Genomic DNA, 12,916 nt, shown 5'->3' on the forward strand with positions numbered 1-12,916 from the left:
CTAAGGCCAGAGAAAACACATTCAAAATCACTTGTGACAAAAGGTTTGGAATCTCAGTCTCCCTAATTTCTAAAATTCAGCATTCAATTCTTTTTAGTGTGATCATGGGAATCTACCAGGCTAAGACAAAGAAAAACTAAGAAAAGTAAAGCACGATCAATGAGGACTTAATGGAGTTTGGGAAATCCTACCAGTTCTCACTGCAGGCTGTAGGACATGTGGGACAGTGCTCACAGAAGCGGCCGATGCTCCTGGGATCACTGCACTCGCACCTGCCACACACGCACGTGCCTCTTCCACTGCACACTTGGCCCTTGGAATTGACACAGTGCTGGGCCAAGGCTGTCGAGCACTGGCAGCGGTCACCTTCCCAGCCACTGAAGCATCGACACAGCCCTGCTTCACACTCGCCATGCCCTGCAACACAGACATCCCGGGAGCTCAGAACCCATGCACTCTGCCATGAGCTTCCAAATGTGGCTTCCTATCCTGTCTCCTTCGAGACCCCTCGATGCTTGAGTGAGGCAGCACAGCATCATTTACTGTTTGAACAACAGGTATGAAGCCAGGACTTACAGGTGACATTTTTCTGAGCCATTCTGCTATAGATGGTTTCCCCATGCTAATGCCTGGTGCTAACATGTGTGAAGGATGACCCTGAGTCATTGATGGCCCAGTTCCTCGAGTGCCCTTTGCACAGTACTAAATAAGACATGCAAATATAAAGGAGCCACAGAGCCCGATTCCATGCTGTCTAATTTGAATTCAATAAAATAAGAGTGCTTGGGTAATGGTTTCCATATTCTGGTCCCTCAGTCACACTGTTACTATATAGTCCAGCACAGCTTTGAAGACTGGGAGGCAAACTAGCGATTCTTGCCTCTAAGCCCAGCTTGAAGATAATGGGAAGTAGACTAATCCTTTCATATCTTCAGTGCATTAAAAATAGTTTAAAAATGCACAGACAAAAATATATGTGTTTGTAAGGCACTACAGCCTACGCATACATTTGAATTGTCCTCTCAGGCCTACTATGTGTATTTGTTCAAACATGGAACATTTCCTTATGGTAAAAGTAACTAAAGGTTTGTCTTCCAGCTTGTGTGTTTTTGAGAGTCATCCAGTATATTAGCTTTATCTATAGCCACTGCACAGTACCATACAATAGACTCAAAGATTTTCTTACTCTGATCTAGCAATGACCTAGCACCCTTAATTAAGCGCCCCACAGCCCTCCTCCCCAGTTCCCTCTCTTCTATGAAATCACCATCTGTTTGCCCCAAAATATGAGTGAAATGGGATGCTTGTCTTTCCGTGCTTGGTGTCCTTTGCTTAACTTGATGATGGCTTCCATTTTCATCCATCTTGTTGCAAATGACAAGATTTCATGCTTTTGTTGGATGAGTAAGATTCCACTGTGTTTTGTTTAGAAGATTGAGGGAGCCTGCGTTAATACATGCTGGGAGCCCTCACTAGGTTGTGAATGAAAAAGAAAAAAGGAAAATGGCATGTATATGGAGTCCTGGGGAAGGGGATACTTAGTAGACAAGCAGGTTGAGGAAATGCTAGGTATCTATACTTTATCATGTTCAATTGTGGCTACTTTATTGAGGGAACTAGTAACTTAAGGGAATTGTATTTTGCTGTGTAATATAGTGTTTTTTTTTCTAAAAAACTTTTTAAATATTTATTTTGATTCTTATTGGAAAGGCAGATAGACATACAGAGAGGAGGAGAGACAGAGAGGAAGATCTTCCATACATCGATTCACTACCTAAGTGGCCACAATAGCTGGAGCTAAGCCAATCCAAAGACAGGAGCCAGGAGCTTCTTTCAGATCTCCCAAGTGGGTGGAAGGTCCCAAGATCTTGTGCTGTCCTTGGCTGCTTGCCCAGGCCACAAGCAGAGAGCAGGATGGGAAGTGGGGCTGCCGGGATATGTACCGGCACCTATATGGGACCCCAGTGCTTGTGAGTGCTTGTTAGACACTAGGCCACCGTGCTGTACGGTGTTTCTTAAATATCTGTGGACACAAATCAACCCATCTTCCTTTCATCCTCCCCATCTTACCTCTGCCTGTGACCTTCCATAACTCTTTCCTTTCCTCACTCTCCCCATCCCTCACAGTGCGGGCTATTGCAGAGTGCACTGCAGCATTAGCTGAATTTTGCTGAGTGTCAAACTAATGAACTGCAGGACAAACAAACATGTGCCAACCTCTGCTCCGTGGTACAGGCGGTGAGCCAAATCCTGGCCAGCTGACCTGCGAACACGTGCTTGCATTCCCAGAGGAAATGAGTCGAGAAAACGCATGTCAGCTCTACCGCGTGTGCCCCGAGACAAACAATTCAAAGCACATCTTCGCTGCCTGTGGCTCATCAGGGCCAAAGTCAGCTGGGATGCTGAGGACTTTAAGCTTGGATATTTTCCTGTAGCCAGTCTTGGATCCTCACTGTATCTGAAAGCTGTATGGGAGACAGCAGTTCTCATCTCTATAGCGTGCAGTAGACAAGCTGCTGATTCATTCCTACATCATCCAGAAATAGAATTCATGCTATTCACAATGCTAGTTCAGCCGAATAAAATGCTTGGGGTTTAAAATATTCTGGGTACACACTAGACTGCAGAGACAATTTGCCATCACACTTCTGGATGATTTAAGTCAACTTTGAGCTGATGAGAATAGGAAATGTATTTGTCATAACTTGGTTACTTTTCTTATGTGTATGGCACCAAAATATTTCTGATCATCAGTGATGTTACAAATAGCTGCTAGGTGAAAATCTTAAAAAGTGTTTATAATAATAAGTAGATTTAGCACATGGTGACAGGGAAGTTTTCCCAGACGTCAGATGACAGTTTTTAATTCATTTAAAAATAATATTTCACTTTAATTTTCAAATGTGTATAGATTTCTGGCATCTAACCCCTAGGTGGCAGTAAATGTAATTAGCTCACAGTAATTTTGATATTTCAATTTCATTTTGGTCTGTGTGTGGCCTTAAGTGCTAATCCTCTAGATTACTTAGTAAACCAGAATTTTCCTGAAGAATGCTCTTCTTTGGCAATTCTATTGGTGGTGGTGTTCCAAGAATAAGCTGGAAAGGTCTAAACTGCTGCAGACTCACATCAGCTACAATTATGCATGAAGAATTTTCCAGTGGGTGAAAAGTGTATTTTTATACCTCACTTTCCATTTATTCTGACATGGAAAAAAATCCTCTGAGTGAACTAGAAGGAGTGATCATCCACCAGAGTTAGTTGCATTTTTTTAGGAGAGAATCTGATTGTTGCAGAACATGTGTCAGCCATCATCAGCCATTTCTCTTGCAGGTATCTATCTTTCCAAGACCCAGGAATACATAGAAATGGCAGTCCACTTTATTTTTAAAAGTGTTTCCTGTATAAAGTAAGTTGGAACATAAATATCAACATGTGGGGTATAGATCAGACTTTGTGAAGTCCACAGAGAATGCACACTGAGAATTAATGACTGGTGGGCACATGTAAAGATGCGACTGGAGGGTATTTTGACCTACGTGAGCTGTGCCCACTCATACTCACCGGCGCACGGAATGCCATGGTGATACGGACAGGAAAAGTCATCCTTTTCGCAGTATTTCCCATACACCTTTCCGAGCTTCATTTTGTGACATAAACACTTTCCACAAACGCAGACTCCTCGGCCACTACACACAGGTTGACCTTCGTGGGAGGTGCAGCCCTCAGCAGGGGCCTGCCCTTGCTCCAAAGGACACCTTCTCTCATCGCACTGGGGACACACAGGATCCAGAAACATCTCCTCTGCACATTTCCCGGCCTGGCCTCTGCTGTTCTCACACCGACAGCCACAGTCCCCGTGGATGTGGATTTTACTGGTTTCGTTGAAACCAATAGGCTTGATGATTGCATAATTCTTCCCTCCAGTGAAACTGCATTTTTCCATGGTAACGGTTACATTCAAAAGTACCTGAATCAGGGGACATACATTTGGTACACCTTGATTCTTTGGTGATCAATATTATATCTGTTCATAATATTTGAATCAACAAAACATTATCCTAAAGAAATGAGTCTGACAAAATGAACACGAATCTCTTTCCTAAGTAGGCACAGTTTCCTTTTCCAGTGTCATTTGTTTTCTAGCTAATAGAATTAAGGTTAAATTAGCAGTGATTATTCATTGCCAATACTGTACCAATAAACAGACTAAGCCTATCTAAAGCCTCCGCTCACCTTTAATGATTCATTTCTTAGCTGACATGGGAAACAATAGGACACTTGCTGAATTCAGTCCTAAAAATGTAGGTCTCCTTAGGACCTGCCACTAGAGACAGACTGACCAAACCCAAGCAAAGGCTCTGCTCTCTGATTGTGAAATCCTGAGGTGAGATGTTTCTTTAGTTCCTATTTGCTAAAGGGCCCAAGCAAAGTGTCAGAATTAAGTGTTGGTTTGTATAGGGTTTCAGTGCAGGAAAAAAAAAGTTTTCTCTGATTACTCAAGGACAAAAGATGTAGACGTCACATTCTGAACTTGCAAATCCAATGCAGGGTTAAACCTGTGTCCAGAAGGAGGAGTTATTCCCGAGCTAGGGAGCTGGACTGGCAAGCTCTGATTTCCCTTCTGAAACAGTAGTATCCTTGTGTATTCAATGTTTCCATTTGCTCTATTTCTGTGTGTGTGTGTGTGTGTGTGTGTGTGTGTGTGTGTGTGTGTGTGTATGCAGCACAGTGGATTTGATTTATCTATTTATAGTGACCCAACTTGTCATCATCAAGTAATTTATCACATTTGGCTATATATTTTTGAATTAAACCTAAGTCCATTAAATTGCTATGTATGTAATTAAATATGTATAATATTTAAACTTAAGTTTATGTACACATAAGGAATTGGAATCAGCCTCATACTATTAAGATCAGTGCTGTGGGTTTGTACTTGAAATCACGTCGGAGGTAGTTAAGGATTAGCAGATGTGCAGGATAATGTGGTCACTGTCATTATTCACAGTAGAACAAAACTTCGGTTTGATACAATTAGGAGGGAGAGCAAATTAGTATTCCTGAGAGGTGAACTGGTCATGTTGCTTGGGTGAAAGCTGAGGAAGATAAACAATGCAGGCAAAGAAAAAGGGGAAAAAGGAATAAATCGGGAAAATGATTTTTCTAAATTTGAGATTTTGAAAGAAAGAAGTACTCATAAGAACCTGTTTTAGTATGACATTTTGCTAGTGAAATTTCTCTCTCTAATGAGAATCATATGTGTACTTTATAAACTGTTATATGATGTCTTTTGAACAAAATCCAGAGGGTAATTATAGAGGAAACCATAGGATTAGAAACTTGCAATAATTAATTTAAAATACACAGCTCACAGGAAAAACATAAGTACTACCACAGATTCTAAAATTTCCATTATGGAAAAATATATTCTAATTAATGAGAAAGGAAAATTCTTTTTTTTCCCTTGTCTTAATCTTAGAATATAGGGCCTTCTCTCTTATTCAATAACTTTTTTCCCCAATAGCATAGCATTCAAGTAATTAGCAAAACTGTAACACCATAGAGATGGAAGGAACATGGATTAGAAATTCTATAGTCTCAGCCACTTACTGAAATACAAGGCAAGTCTCCACTACAGACACCTGCATCCCAAGCAGAGGGCCTGGGTTTGGGTTTGCATCCTTGCTCTGAGTTCAGCTTCCTGTTCAGGTGCACTCTGGGAGGCAGCAGGTGTTGCTAGGCTTGGATCCCTGCCCTCCACATCATATGGGAACCCTGGCATTTGGGGTATTACCCACTGAATGGGAGTAATGTCTATCTCTCTCCCCTCTCTTCCTGCTCCCCTATTTTGCTCCCCGCCTCTCTTCCTGCTCCCCACTCTGCTCCCTCCCTCTCCTTATGTCTTTCCTCCTCCTTACTTGCCTCTCTCCCTCCTTCCTCCTCTCCCTTGTCCCCTCGTCCCTCTTTCGTTCACCCTTTCTCTCTTTCAAGTAAGAACTAAATACACGTATTTAATGTATTACTCACTGTTATTAAGGGAGAAAGGAAAGTATTTGCTTGCTGTAACTTGAGAGTTGGAATAGATGATTGAGTTTAAGCAATCAGGAACATTGTAAAGAGACAATGAAAGATACCTGGAGTATAAATAGGGTTGGTGGAATAGGTGGAAGTAGAGACTTTCAGCATGGTTGGATTTTTCTATGAGTTAGCATGTCAAACAACTTAGTGTCTGTAAGTCAGAAAGCACACTCACACGTACTTCATTATTGCTTGTCACGTTGCTGCATCCTTCCATGCCTGGCCTTCTGGCCCCATCTGGACAGATGGCTGTGATGTTAAAGTAGATGCCTGGTACCCTGTTTTCCACCTGCACTTTCACTTCTGAAATGAGTTTCTGTGGAGACATTGTTTTTTTAATTACACCTTAGGATCATTTCAGACGTAAGCAATGAAGCCGAGTCAAGCTCATTAAATCAGACTAGATTGAAATGTTAGCAGAACCCAAGGATCTGTGTCTTATCTTAAGAGGAATGATAAAAACTGAGTGTCCCTCAAGTAACCTAAGGACATGTAAAATACTAAAGGGTTAGATGATCTGCACTGAAAGGCCTCCATTTTCCCATGTATTTTCCATGACCACATTTCAATCACTTCAAAGTAATTTCTCACTCAGCTTGTGTTGCAAAGGTAATCACTTTCAATCCAATAATATTTATGTATGTTTTCAAGAAGAACTCTAGAACACCTCGCTCATCAAAAATGGGCAACTTTGACATCCTGCAATGCTGGACTGAGCCTCTGGCATAGTTGCTAAAGTTCAGTTTTCACACTTCAGACTGTCACCAAAAGCAGAAATGTCTTAGTGACATAGCACTAAGAGGTACCTGTTCAAGGGAGACCATTTTTATACTGCAGCCATGTGTGTAAAATGCACCTGACAGCTGTCCCTTCCGGTTCTGCATGAATGGCCCTTGTTTTGTGCCAAGTACTGGGGGCCTGCTTGTGTCAGTCAAGTTTGTGCTAATTCTTAATAACATATGGGACCTCTTACTGAGCAGAAAATCATTTATTCATGAATTTAATCATGTTTATTCTTATTCATTTAGCATCTATTAATGTGTATTCCATATCAGGCACATAAATAAGCTCCTTTCCCCCTAACTATCTGAATTCCAGAGGATAGCTACCTTAAATACATATTTCAGATCATTGAGTATCTTGTGTCCTCAAACTAAGAGTCTGTTCCATGCTCAAATCTTTTGGCTTATAAATGAAAGATGGGGGAGGGAGGGAACCTGAAGCATATACTAATGAAGAGATAATAACAGCAGGTATAAACAAAACTATTGCAGTGGTTTCTAATTCTCGTGTAACTGTATAACAGAGAGAGATGTGTGCTTACTGATTCATGGCTGACATTGGATTTCTGGTACTGCGTCTTTAGAACAAGATGCTTCTGTCAAGTTTTTTCAATGTTATTTGATTTATATAAGACTCTGTCAGCTGTATTTTGTATATCCCAGGGAGCTCATACATTAGAACCCTTAATTGAATGACTTTTGCAAATCAATAAAACTTCTGATGTCATATGAAGACAAGAAGTATTTCCAGCTTGTCCCTTAAAAATCTACTTTCCTACATTCCTAAATCAGTTACATCATTGTTTTATAAGCCATGTGTGTAAAGATAAATTGCTAATACTGTACCCAGCTTTGGAGTACAAAAATTAAGTTCTAGACACAATCTTAGCTTTTCTTCTAATATCTTTCAGTGCCAAAATTCGAGTTCATTTTTTTCCCTAGTGCATAATTCTTCAATGAATTATGAATTGTATCTGCTGTGCTATAAAAACAGAACTTTGGAAATATGGAAGTCAAAGTAATTGCAGCACCCACCATAAGGATATTAGTTAGATTCATCTGTTTTCATTAGATTGATTATAATTTGTCCACTCTTCAAGGCTAGTCAAAAGTATCATGGGCTAAGACATCCCATATCTATCTGGGGCGGTGATGAGCCTGAACTCAAATGTTGCCATTTCCTTTTGCTCTGGTGTAGTGTGACATATAAGTAAGTCTTTGTCAATTTATATACCTTGATTGGGGTAGAAAACAGGTTCATACCATAAAAATTTAGAAAACTGCTAACAGTATAAGCTCCTTTTTAATCTGGACTCCCTAGGAACATAACTATGATGAAAGTGAATTATGTAACTGTTTGATTTATCTTTATAGATATTTATCCCAGTCCTAAGTTCCTTTTGGAAGGGTTGAGAAAAAGATGTAATTTAATAGGCACTCTCTTATTTCATTAAGTGTAGTTTTCAGACTTAGGAAAAATCATTGGCAAAAACAAACCTAGCAAGATTTATTTTCTTTGAAAAAAAAAAAAGAAAAGAAAGTTTAAACAAGTTCTTCATTTACATATTGTGTCCACATCCTGCCTTTCCTTTCTGTACCCCAGTGTGGGGCAGGTGCTGCCTGGAGAAGGGTGGAAGCAGCCTGAAGCTTTTTTGTAATACTTTGGCTAATATTTATTCAAGTTCACGTGTTGGGGTGGCAGTTGGAGAAATTGGGGGAATGAGTTTTATAATCATTCCATAAATTCAAGAGGGAACAAAGTGTATCTTTTCACACTGAATGAAAAGGAAAGACAGGTGATGGCACACGGGAGGAAGCACCTGGGGCCCAGAGGTGAGGCCGTGGGACCCCGATGGTGCTGCTTGGTTCATGAACTGTGTGCACTTGGCTGAATTTGCTTCACTTTGTGCCTTAGTTTCCACTCGCACAGTCATAAAAAGAGAATTCTGACACTTGCATTAAAGGTCAAAGGTGTGGTGTCAAAAGCAGTATATTGCGGAAAATGACTGATTCTTAGTGGCATGAAAACAACAGCCTCTTATTATGAAAAACATCTTAACATGTTCTAAGCAGAAATGACCCAGTGTGAGAGACCGGATGTTTTGCTAAATTCCTGGGCATCAACATCAACGCAGTAAGAGAATATGAAGGTTTCTATTCATCAGACCGTTCACACGAAACTGTTCACATAATTAGTTGAATGAACGGCTGATCACAGCGATGCGACGGTCCTCTTAGTAATCTCTGTGTTCGGATGGTACAGTTTTTTTTTTTTTTTTTTTTTGGCGGAGTCTTGCTTTAAGTAGTAGTGTCAGTTTCTTTCACTTGCTGACGTTGAAACTTGTGCAATGCCTTGGTCATAAAGTACATTGTATTGCCGTGGTTTAATGACCTCTTCAACTTTGGATTGGGAAGGAAATTGAAGCAGCCTCCAACCTAGTCTCAGTTTCTTGCCACGGGGACTCATAGGGGCAGAAGCTGAGTGATTTCCCAGTATTACTCCTAGTTAGTGGTGAATCCAGAGCTAAGCTCCAGCTTCCTAATTTGTAATGTTCTTTCCACTACTACTCTTCACATTTATAGCTTACTAAAGAATATATATGACACTCTGTGTGTGTGTATAATTTATATCTTGACTCAGAGGTCAGGGCTGAATTAATTTTTTTGCAGGAAATGGGGTGTGATAAACACATACCTGATAGGCTTCCACCACCAAATTGTTGAGGTTTGCAGCCTTTGATTCTATTTCACCAGCAATGGTGCCAGGCAGGAGGGGTAGAAGGTCCTAGAAGATATACCAGTAGCTGTTATATAATGACTACAGGGTGCAATACTTAAGAATAACAACCAACAAATATTTAAACTTGCTCACATTCATCAGAAGGTGGCCAAATACATGAAAGAAAAAGGTGAGACACAATCTAGGATGGCAGTCAAAACATGACTTCTGAAATGAGTGTGTGTGTGTATATGTGAGAGTGGGTGGGTGTGCGTAAGCATGGCGACCGAAAAACCCAATTAAAAGCATGCATCAGCATTTCCCAAAATATCTTCCACAGAACGCATACCCTAAAAAATTTTAAACATGAAATGAGTTCAGAGAGGGAAATAGTTCTGTGTTTGACGCCTTCCCCTTAGAGACTCATAACACATCTATGATTTAAAAGGATCAGAGCAGGCTGGTGATGTAGAAGTTATTTCATGTGGCATTTTTTTTAATGCTGCTTTAGTTGTCAGACTCTTTCTCATGTACCGTATGTGACTATGTTGCAGAACTCCTGCCCCACACGAGGATCTCCTGGAAATGTGAGGGGCCAATTGGATGACACATCATGTTCACAGACAGAAGTAGCTGTTATTTAAGCAGATGAGTAAACATCTCGGAGAGGGGTTCTAAGTGTTTCTAGGGATGAAATGAGAACAAGGAGAGGCCTACAGTTCTACCCGAGTTGGGGAAGGGGGAAGCAGAGAAGATGAAAAAGAGTTAAACAAGTGATGAATGAGACGGACATCCAGACATGGGATGCAGCAGGTAGCAAGCACCAAGGAATGAAGGAAAGAAACAGACCCGAGAGTATGTGCACAGGGGGAGTGGAAGTCTGGACGGAGGAACAAGTGTAAGGTCAACAAGGGTGGGCCATGAGGCCACTGATGCAAGCAGAGAGCAGGGGGCTGCACACAGCACGAGCAGAGCTCTGGTCCTGCAACTCAAGGGGAGCCACCAGAACATTCATCTCGAGGGAGCTCTGTGGGTACATTTGTGATTTTAATAGCTCATCCTGGCCACCACTTGGAGGATAGATTAGGGAGAAAAATTACAAGGCTGTTATAACTCAGATCAAAGGGGGTGGATAAAAAAATGATCCTTGTGGACCTGACATGATAGCCTAGGGGCCAAAGTCCTTGCCTCACACATGCAGGGATCCCATATGGGTGCTGGTTCTAAAATCCTGGCAGCCCTGCTTCCCATTCAGCTCTCTGCTTGTGGCCTGGGAGGGCAGTTGAGGACAGCTCAAAGCTTTGGGACCCTGCACCTGCATGGGAGACTGGAGAGGCTCCAGGCTCCTGGCTTTGGATTGGCTCAGCTCCAGTCATTGTGGTGGCTTGTGGAGTGAATCATTGGATGAAAGATCCTCATCTCTACTCCTTCTCCTCTCTATATCTGACTGTGCAATAAAAATAAATCTTTTAAACAATGATCCTTGGGCATTTAAAGCAGGAGGCCCTATGAAGGTACACAGAGGACTCATAGCAAGAATTTATCAGGTTTTGCAGTCTGTTGATTCTTTACTTTGCAGAGAATTCAATGAAAATTATACCTGGATTCATGGCTTCTTACTTAGTGGAGAATTTTATAGAGTGTAGGGAGAAGTTGCTGTAGCCAATAGGAAAATCAGGAAGTGTTCAAACTCAGAGAAAGGGGAGGCAAAAGTTCCAAAGACAACAGTTCTTAAATGTTAAAAGTCTGGACTTCAGGTTTTAAGAAAATTTGGGGAAAGTATTTAACTGCTCTAAAAAATATTTCCATATCTTTAAAATGAGTATATTTTTATGTGTCACAAAGAGGATGCACTGAATTAATGTTTATAAACTCAGAGGCAGATGGTAGTTAAATGTGCAATAAGCAGAAATCCTCCCTGTTATTGAAGTAGTTTGGGCCACTGACTTTCGAGTCAGAGCCCAACTTGCACAGAAAGATGGTTCCATGGTTTATCTGCAGAAACAGGGAAGTAAAGTTTCACTCCATGTTTCTTAGGATTAGGAAACAAGAGGAGGAGAGCAGTGCCTTGCCATGACAAACATGGCAGTTAGGCATCGGGAGAGCTGATGGAGGTATCAACCATGTGGAAGTCCTAAGAAAATGTAGCTTCTCCAAAGCTGTGAAAATTGAGGAAAGGTTATTGAAGATGGGTGACTTAGCAAGAGTATAAGGAAGTATAAAGAGTATAAGGAAGATACCAAAAGCAACGCACCTGAGAAAACTCAGCTGAAGAGAACAGGGGTGCACAATGGGAATGAGGCCAGTACAGAGTCATGGAAAGGAAGGGCAGAGTTTCCATAGAAATGAACTTGAGGCTCTGTGGGAGGGAAGCTACTACAAGGTCACAGATGAACAACTCTGTGCTGGGGGAAATCAGACCACTTCCTTAGGAAGGCAGATATATTTATTTATCTGAAAGCCAAAGATACAGAGAAAGAGAGAGAAGACACAGAGACTCATCATCCACTGGCTCATTCTCCAAACAGTGTAACAATCAAAGCTGGGCCAGACCAAAGCTTGGTATCAGGAGCTTCTTCTGTGTTTCCCATAGAAGTGGAGGGGCCCGATGACTTGGGCCATCCTCCACTGCTTAGAAAAGCAAGGTTGGGCCTGGTACGGTAGCTTAGTGGCTAAGGTCCTCATCTTGCATGCATCAGGATCCCATATGGGCACCAGTTCATGTCCCGGCTGTGCTGCTTCCCATCTAGCTCCCTGCTTGTGGCCTAGGAAAGCATTCAAGGATGGCCCAGGGCCTTAGGATCCTGTACCTGTATGGGAAACCCAGAAGAAGCTCCTGGCTCCTGGCTCCTGGTTTCAGATTGGCACAACTCTGGCCATTGGGGCCACTTGGGGAGTGAATCAGCAGAAGGAAGATCTTCTGTCTCTCCTCCTCTCTCCAACCAGCACATAGATGAGGTCAGTGCCTCAGATGGTGGTTTAACTCACTGCCTCACAGTGCAGATCCCACACAGTTTCCAGATCCCAAGAAGATTATTTTTATGTATGAGACTGCGACAGGTTCAACCCACTTTCATGGCTCCAACTGATTCTCTGTGGGATGACCTAGACCTAGCTAGGTGTGTTTTTGCTATTGAAAAGTAACCTGGTATTTACTCTACAAGGGCATAACCAGGGGACAGAAGATAAGGATGCTTCAAAAAGTGGGCGTGGGGGATGGAATGAAAAGATAAGTTCATTTTGGTGACCCAAATTAGAATCCATGTGTAGTTAGTTCTATCATAAGATGCATTTCCATGAAGTTTTTGAAGATCCCTCAAATACAGAACTTTGG

The 12,916-nt window shown here is 41.6% G+C and overlaps 1 protein-coding gene across 1 annotated transcript in view; it reads right to left on the bottom strand.

Moving 5' to 3' along the window:
* ITGB8 (integrin subunit beta 8) overlaps positions 1-12,916 on the bottom strand; it is a 77,728-nt gene that overhangs the window by 6,446 nt on the left and 58,366 nt on the right. Inside the window, exons 8-11 of the mRNA XM_040964886.1 lie at positions 9,559-9,648; positions 6,263-6,397; positions 3,565-3,970; positions 192-417 (exon numbers count right to left, since the gene is read on the bottom strand). Of these exons, the coding sequence (XP_040820820.1) occupies positions 192-417; positions 3,565-3,970; positions 6,263-6,397; positions 9,559-9,648 (857 nt within the window). The remainder of the gene's footprint in view (positions 1-191; positions 418-3,564; positions 3,971-6,262; positions 6,398-9,558; positions 9,649-12,916) is intronic.

This window comes from Ochotona curzoniae, unplaced genomic scaffold (assembly GCF_017591425.1).
Source record: "Ochotona curzoniae isolate NIBS_2020 unplaced genomic scaffold, NIBS_Ocur_1.0 scaffold_3835, whole genome shotgun sequence".
Classification (NCBI taxonomy): Eukaryota; Metazoa; Chordata; class Mammalia; order Lagomorpha; family Ochotonidae; genus Ochotona; species Ochotona curzoniae.